The sequence below is a fragment of the Oryzias latipes genome, chromosome 1 (genome assembly GCF_053564925.1).
Source record: "Oryzias latipes strain Hd-rR chromosome 1, Olatipes_Hd-rR_3.1".
Lineage (NCBI taxonomy): Eukaryota > Metazoa > Chordata > Actinopteri > Beloniformes > Adrianichthyidae > Oryzias > Oryzias latipes.
In genome coordinates, this window is record NC_136237.1 from 9,550,718 (window position 1) to 9,559,208 (window position 8,491).

An 8,491-nucleotide genomic window follows, 5' to 3' on the forward strand; every position below is an offset into this window, starting at 1 on the left:
AAATGAGAACAGCCATTACAAATGAAAGGATATAATGTGTAGCCTACTTCAAACAGTTTTAGTAGTATTAACATTAATACAGCAGTTCTTGAAATGTTAATGTTGTTTTTTTAGCATTAGTGTTCTTTTATTATTACAGTGCTTAAATAAGCTTGCATTGATTGATTTATCTTTGTCAATATTATTAATAATTAATTGAAATTAGTTCAAAATATTTAACCAAATTTAAAGGAAACCGTTTTTTTAAAGAAGTATTAAGATTTTTCGTTTTATCAATGGCTTTTTGTTTTTAAGTGCTATAGGAAAAGCATAATCAATAATGAATCAATTACATAACATTTGTCATAAAAAATTCTAATCAAGCATCATTTGTTTCTTTTGTATTTAAAGTTAATTTTAGATCATCATACTCTCTCATGTTTATGCTAATTCTGTTGAGTTTTCAAATGACTTTTTTTTCAAAGCAGACATTTTTTCTTGCTTTTGTATTTAAATTGAGAAAACTCTATACTAACAACAAATAACATTTGTCAACTTAGAAAAAAGAAAATCACCACACAGATTATCTGGCCCACTCCCACTAGAACTTTGTGACTTTTTTTCTTAATTAACCTTTATTTATTTGAAGTTGAATAATGTTCATCATTTACAGACAACACCAAGTGAGACTTTCAGACAACAGAGGGCAGCAAATATCTGTTTTCAAATCAAATTCGGCATCCTTTGCTGCCAAGAACTTTTTCATTTCTACTTTGTTTTGTGTCATATTGAATTTCATTTCGGCATATTTTGTTCACATCAGGTACAAAAGTGTCAAATATAAATTCTTTTGGTCTAAGGCAATTAAACAAATAAATGCGTAATTTGTTGATTTTGTGACTTAACATTTGATTGTTGGGTTTTGCTTTCTTAAAAATAAAAAAAATAATGCATAAATAAAAGAGAACTAATGATATGTTTGTCGGTTAATGTCTATCTTTTTTCTAAAACTGCGTCCCCGTTGGGAGGAAGTGGCACGCATGATGATGTGCGTAAAATACGCACACCTGCTGAAGTCACGTTTTATTCAGTTTGGTGTTTGAGCAGAAAAAAAACATTTTCAGAACAATACATCATCCACTGGACGTCTTGACGCACTTGGAGCGAACCGAGCCCGGATGTTCCGAGCCGGCATTAATTAGTGATTGGGTTGATCCCCGTATAAAAGGAGGACGCGCCCACCGCCTCGCATCGTCTCCACACGAGTCAAGATGAGCTACGGATCTGAAGTCTTCTCCTCATCCTCCTACCGGAGGATTTTCGGGGATTCTCCCCGGTACTCCTCTTCTCCATCGCGCACTGCGATGAGCACGTCTTCACCACGCGGAGGATACCGGTCCTCCTCTCTGTCCCGGACCGGTATTTCATCCCTGAGCTCATACAGCAAAAGGTCCGGCCGCTCTTTCTCTATGCCGCTGGAGACCTTCGACCTGAGTCAGAGCAGCGTCCTCAACAATGAGTTCAAGATCGTCCGCACCAACGAGAAGGAGCAGATGCAAGGTCTCAATGACCGCTTTGCCATGTTCATCGAGAAAGTGCGCAACTTGGAGCAACACAATAAAGTGCTGGAGACGGAGCTGGTGGCGCTACGCCAGCGGCAGGCGGAGCCGTCCCGCCTTGCGGAGCTTTATCAGCAGGAGATGCGTGAACTTCGCACGCAGCTCGACGAGCTAAACGGCGAGAAGTCCCAGCTGCTGATAGAGAGGGACAGCATCGACGAAGACCTGCAGAAGCTCAGGGCCAAATACGAGGAGGAGTTCCGCGCCCGGGAGGAGGCCGAGGCCATCCTCAAGGCTTTCAAGAAGGATGTGGATGATGCTACCATGGTACGTCTCGACCTGGAGAAGAAGGTCGAATCTCTTCTGGATGAGATCAACTTCCTCAGAAAGGTGCATGAAGAGGAGGTGGCCGAGCTGACAGACATGATCCAGGCCGCCCAGGTATCTGTGGAGATGGAAGTGTCCAAGCCGGATCTCACCTCGGCTCTCAAAGAGATCCGCAGCCAGTACGAGTCCATGGCGTCCAAGAACCTGCAGTCCGCAGAGGAGTGGTACAAGAGCAAGTTTGCGGACCTGTCTGAGCAGGCCAACCGGAGCAACGAGACTATCCGAGCCAGTCGGGAGGAGCTGAACGAATTCCGGAGGCAGCTGCAGTCCAAGACCATCGAGATTGAGAGTCTGAGGGGAACCAACGATTCCCTGGAGAAGCAGCTCCGGGAGATGGAGGACAGGCACGGCGTGGAGATCTTATCCTACCAGGTAAGCCTAATTTTCTTTATTTTTAACTCCTTAAATCCCATTTTAGTCCCAGTAAAAGTTTCAAGTACAATGCCGGGCCAAGTTGTTTTCCCCGTAGTCACATTATCATAGAGAAGGGCAGCTGCTGGTTTCGGGCTCTGTCCGCGGTCCTGAAACAGCTCCCCCGAGCCACTCTGGTGTCCACGCCCATAGAAGAAGCCATTTAATGATAAGTGTTTAAGCGTTCACTCATTCCCTCTGAAAGTGCTTAGTCCATTTCTCCCACATAAATGCCATGGAATGCAAAGTCGAATCAAGCTGTCATTAGGAGTGAGTTCCCCCTAAACCTTCTGCATTTCCTTCACAGGAAAGCATGGTAGAGCTGGAAAATGAGCTGAGGAACACCAAGAGCGAGATGGCTCGTCATCTGAGGGAATACCAGGATCTGCTAAACGTCAAGATGGCACTGGATATCGAGATTGCAGCATACAGGTGAGTCCTAGAGCCACAACCCATAAAGATTACCTGCAACACCATAGCAAAATATCAAATCATGCATTTTTTCTTACTCCCCTGTTCCTCGTCCTCTTACCTTTGCCTCACCCTTACTTGCTCTACAGGAAACTACTGGAAGGAGAGGAGACCCGCATTGGAACAGGCATAACCTATCCCAGCGCCCCCTTAAGCACTGGTGTTGGGCAGGGCTACAGCTACCAGACCCGCATTTACACCAGCTCCAGCAATAGGTCTAAGAAAGAAAGCAAAGAGGAGGATCAGCCACAGCAGAGCAAGCCTGCAGGCAAAGTGTCCCAGCGTGAAGTTTATGAGGAGACCGTAGTCTCCTCCAAGAAGATGGAAAAGCAGCAGGAGGAGGTCCCCACCAACCAGAAAAACTAGAGAGATGAAGAAAATCCCTTCCCTTCCCTTTACCCAATCATTGTGAGTGTAGGATATCTTCAAGTGATTAGAGTGCCAGATCTTCAGGTTTGTGTGATGTTGAAGAACCTCTCCCCCATTCTTATATAAAACATACAACATCTGAGTCTCCCACAAACTCAACACAGAACAGTTAAGTAGCATCTGTCTTCAACATTCAGCCGGTCTTCTCATTCATCCACCTGCAGGACCATCGTCAGTTTCTGCTGTACTGCACACAGTCAGCACAATCCAAATATGTGTGTGCATGTACACAACTTCCAAACATATTTTCTGTAAGACCAATGACACAATTTGGACAGAAAATACACACATTTTAGTGTCTTTAGGGGACAGTTTCTGTTGTTGATCAAGCAACAGCTCCATTTTTGCACAACTCAGCATGACATCAGTGTGAAGAACCATCAGCGTCCTCAGTCCACCATTGAATATTTCTAACATAAGGAGAAAGCTTGAAGTAAACAATAAACCATGAGCCCAGCATGTGGGGTTCATGCTTGTGTGTCGTCCATCACTCTGGACTGCATTTGCCGGAACTGAAGGTGCAATTACGCATGTGTGAGTGACAGTTCTTCACAGTTACCGAGGATCAGAAGCAGCTCGGAGCTCAGCATCTTGTCACTTAGCATGCAGAGCACCAACACCATGTGACCTTGCTGCTTTCTGATTGTAGCCATGACTGGATAAAACAACTGTTGTAGCTGACATCAAGCCTCCTTTGTTTCTGGTCAAGCACTGCTGCCTCCAGCACAGCAATCCCAACACACAGGGAGAAGGAGACAAAACCCCAGACTGCTCTGCAAATGTCTTAGTACTGTACTGTGTTTGTGTCTGTACACTGTGGCCTATCTCAACTGGACTGCTATTAGAGGAGTGCATGTAGGTTCATAAGGATCGTCTGAAGAAATCCAAGCCTTTAATAGCTCCCACACTGATAACTGTTAAGCCTCAACTCTGTAGACCAAATACGTCACCTCTGCAGCACTGCCAGACTTTTCTAAGCTCACTCATAGAAAAAAAAGCTTTTGACACCAATCCATAACCAAGCATCAGTGTGCCATAGGATGAGTAATGTAGGATGTAAACTGCCTTAAACACCAACAGGTCCTGGTTTTGTGCTTGTATGATTCTGCCCAGTGAAGGTGTTTCATCCTTTTTATTTCTATAGTAGAGAAAGGTTGAGGATTGAACGTGTAGTTGATATGCTGTTCTCTTTACTGTGACTCATGTATTGCTGTGTGAAACCATAAAATAAAGACTTGTTATGATTCAAGCAGTGCTTTTAGCCTATTTTCTATCAAAGTCACAGATGCTTGCTCATCACAGATCACATAATCATGGCTCCACTTTGTCTGGGCTCTTTCTTGGAGTTGGGTGATGACTGTCATGGGTGCTCTGCAGAGGTGGATCACGTGCTGCTGGCCTCTGATGACCCACCACCGGTTCTGGCCCTTGCAAAGAGTCTCCAACTAGTTTCTCCGCTTGTTTACTGCCTGGGTGGGACCCAAATGTGACGCAGGCTGCAGGTCTTCAAAGATTTATACCCCTGCAATGCTGCTGGGTGGAAGGTGTGGCAGGAGAGATTCTACTGTGAAAGCCGTAATCTCTCCACTTAGAAATTGAGAAAAGATTTCAATTTCTATTTCCGGCATTTAATTTCTTTAAACTGCAAAGAGTTTTAAAAGGCAGTGGGTGCCCACTAAACTTTAGAAAGAGCGTGTCTTAACTGGATGGTTTAGATTGAATCTGTGCAAAAAGGGAGTCGCAGACAAACTGAGCAAGAAGATCTGATTTCATTTGTGTTCTCTGTGATAACACATTTGATGTTTTGGTGTTAATATCTTCTGCTCCAAATCCAACGTGTGGCCTAACCAATGTTCCAACAAACCTGATCTTCATGAAGATCTACAGAAGCATGAAGAAGGAAGAGAGCTGAGAAAACATACATGATGGTGGACCAGAGAACATAATCTGAGAACCATGGAGTTGAATAGAAAATCCTACATTAATGCTGCTGCACTAAAAAAAAACCTGAGAATTTTGGCTTACAGCAGGACTCTGCCAGACCTGTTTGTCACTGATTGCTGATCTTTTTATACACTGCTTAAAAAATAATGGGAACACCTAAACAACTCAATGTTACTCCAAGTCAATCACACGTCTGTGTAATAAAACTGTCCAATTAGAAAGCAACATTGGCAATTTCACATGTTTTTGTGCAAGCGGAATAGATAACAGGTGAAAAAATAGGTGATCAGCAAGGCACCTCCAATAAGGGAGTGGTTCTGCAAGTGGTGACAACATTAAACTTCTCCTTCCTTATGTTTTCCGCCTGATGTTTTGATCACCTTTGGATGCGGACAGTGTTATCACTCCAGTGATACCATGAGATGGCGTCTACAACCCATACAAGTGGCCCTGGTAGTACCACTCATCCAGGACAGCATAGAAATGCCAGAAGGCCAGAAGGTTTGCTGTGTTTGTAAGCTTAGTGTCTAGAGCTTGTAGGCACTACCAGAAAACAGGCCAGTACATCAGGAGATGTGGAAGAAGCCATAGGAGGGCAACAACACTGCATCAGGACCACTAACTCCTCCTTTGTGCAAGCAGAAACAGGAGGAACACTGCCAGAGCCCTGCAAAATGACCACAAATGTGCATGTGTCTGCTCAAACTGCAAGAAACAGACTCTTTGATGGTGCTGTGAGGGCCCAGCATTCATAGGTGGGAGTTGTACTTAGAGCCCAACACCGTACAAGACATTTGGGATTTGCCAATGAAACCCAAGATTGACAAATTCACCACTGACACCCTGTGCTCTTCACAGATGAACTGAGTACATGACAGACAAAAACAGAGGCTGGAAATGTCATGACAACATTCTATCAAAAATGGCATTTCTTTGAAGGACCAGACAGCTGTCCATCTGCTCACCAGAGGTAGCCTGACTAAAACGTTTCATTCAGTCACGCAAACTATGTGTGCAAAGGTGAGCTAGTATCTGTGCTAGAGTGAGTGTTTATGTTCTGCTGGGGTGGATGATCGAATGTAAAAAAATGGGGAGAGTGCCCAGTCAACTCCACAACAAGACCACAACAAGTGGTAGCCAGGACCCCCAACACCCACACAGTATAGTAGATAGAGGAAAACCGCCCGCCGGGGCAATCACTTCTGCCACCCAGTCCAGGGCCAGCAGGTCCGCCACAGGGATTTGCAATGCCAGAGAGTAAGAGGGCACAGGAGGACGGAGAGTGCAAGCTCCAGCCTGAGCAGAAGAATAGCCCCCCCGCCACGTCCAGGGGCCCAGCGAAGAGTACCCCCAGGGGCAGTCCACTTGTGTGCAGGAGGAGGATGCCCAAGAGAAGTGGGGGTCCCCAAGGAGTGTTGTAATTATGGCCTGATTAGGCTTACCCACAGTTGGAATTTTGGAGAAGGACAGTACGCAAGGGCAAGGACCAGAACCAAAGGGACACGGACACCCCTCGACTCAGATGTGATCTGAACCCAGGCTCATGGTCTTGCCAGAGAACTCAGGGATCTCTCTCCCTGCGTGGAGAGCGGGGAACTGCAATATTCAAACATGTAGTTTTAGAGTTAGATAAGCTACAGTAATTCTTCTTCAACAGTCCTTGTACATCGCCTGTCTGTCCTGGGAGACGATCCCTCCTTCATGTAGACTTCTCTGAGGTTTCTTCTTTTTTCCCAAAATCTGAGTTTTTCCTCACCAAGATGGAGGATCTAAAGGCAGGGATCTCCAGGGTCTGTTTAGTTTAGTCTAACAATTAGCCATTGTTAATATCTTATGACTGATTCTATATTTTTGTACAATTATTGGTGGGAAGCCTGTTAAGACAACTATGTTGTGATATTGGGCTGAATAAATAAAATTGAACTGAATTTACTTTTTTTTTGGGTTAGTTTTTATGTTTTCCTGCATTCTCTTTGGAGCTGTGGTTGTGAAATGTTGTTTTATAAACAAAATTAACCATTAGAATGTCTGTTTAGTGGATTATATATTTGTGTCAACCAAGTTAAAGTTGATCAAACTCCTGTATTTTTATGAAATCTATTTATTTAAAAAATCGCTTCTCATACATTGCGCAACTCGAAGTGCTTTAACATATAGAACAAAAAAAACAACAAGCATTACTACAATAAAAATCCAACCCACCCTTCACCCTTACCACTCCCTTCCATTAACACATATGACCCACACACAATAAATACTGATAAAAGTAACTACTAAAAGAAGTTTAAGGCTTGGCTCTGCAGTGAGGAAACAGGATTTGGGAATCATTTCATGCCAGGAGCCAGGAGCCAGCTCTGGTAGGAAAGATCCCCACAAGAAACACTGGGGCTAAAATCATAATAAGAAACTAAAATTAAACACATAAGAGGAATATAAAAACATAAAATTGTGAAAAAGATTAAATGCATAAAATGAAATGAAATACATAAAATAATATCTAATACGTATTAAGACTGATAGAATAAATAAGCAGATACGATAAACTAAAAGCTAAATTGAAAAAGTAGGTCTTGAGCCTCTTCTTAAAAACCTGCACAGTCTCTGCAGCCCTCAGGCTCTCTGGCAGGCTCTTCCAGAGGCGAGAACAGTCACGGCAGAACGAAGCCTCACCATAAGTTTTGGTCCTCACCTTTGGGACAACAAGAAGTCCAGCGCCGGAGGACCTCAGGGTCTGCGAGGGCTCATACTTTAAAAGAATATAATGTAACCCTTGTGCTATCCTAGGCACTTTAACATTGGGAGTTGGGTCATCTAGACCCCACAGGACAGTGCACTAAACCTTTTTTCTTCACTGATTTGTGAACTTCACTGGTGTCCATGGATTACATGAAATCCTTTCCACCTTTATCCACCTTTGTCATGGTAGGGAGAACACGTCAATGTAAGGGTGGGGTCATCGGAGAGCACAAGGATTAAAATAAAATTCTGAAATGCACAGGGAACCAATGCAGCGATTTTAAGATGGTTGTAATGTGTTCCCGCCTCCTGGTCCGCGTCAGAACTCGTGCCGCCGAGTTCTGTAGAAGTTGTAAATTTGAAAGAGACTTTTTTGGTAAACCAGAGAGCAGTGCATTACAATAATCTAAATGACTAAAAATAAAAGCACACATCAGCACCTCTGTGCTGGCAAGAGAGAGGAAAGGGCGGACTCTGGCAATGTTTTTGAGATGATAAAATCCTGTCTTAATGACACTTTTAATGTGTGGAATAAAATTAAGCTCAGAGTCCAAAAGTACGACCAGGGTTCTCAC

The 8,491-nt window shown here is 43.7% G+C and overlaps 1 protein-coding gene across 1 annotated transcript; it reads left to right on the forward strand.

The window, feature by feature from the left end:
* Positions 1–1,073: 1,073 nt before the first annotated feature.
* On the forward strand, positions 1,074–4,485 carry inab (internexin neuronal intermediate filament protein, alpha b). The gene is made up of 3 exons (XM_004066240.5): positions 1,074–2,297; positions 2,644–2,768; positions 2,897–4,485. The coding sequence occupies exons 1-3, from the start codon at positions 1,251–1,253 to the stop codon at positions 3,171–3,173; spliced, it is 1,449 nt and encodes a 482-aa protein (XP_004066288.2). The 5' UTR covers positions 1,074–1,250; the 3' UTR covers positions 3,174–4,485.
* Positions 4,486–8,491: the final 4,006 nt, after the last annotated feature.

Coding starts and splice junctions, on each gene's coding strand:
- inab (XM_004066240.5), top strand. CDS start 1,251: ATGAGCTACGGATCTGAAGTCTTCTCCTCATCCTCCTACCGGAGGATT. Junction 2,298..2,643: donor TGGAGATCTTATCCTACCAG/GTAAGCCTAATT, acceptor TTTCCTTCACAG/GAAAGCATGGTAGAGCTGGA. Junction 2,769..2,896: donor ATCGAGATTGCAGCATACAG/GTGAGTCCTAGA, acceptor CTTGCTCTACAG/GAAACTACTGGAAGGAGAGG.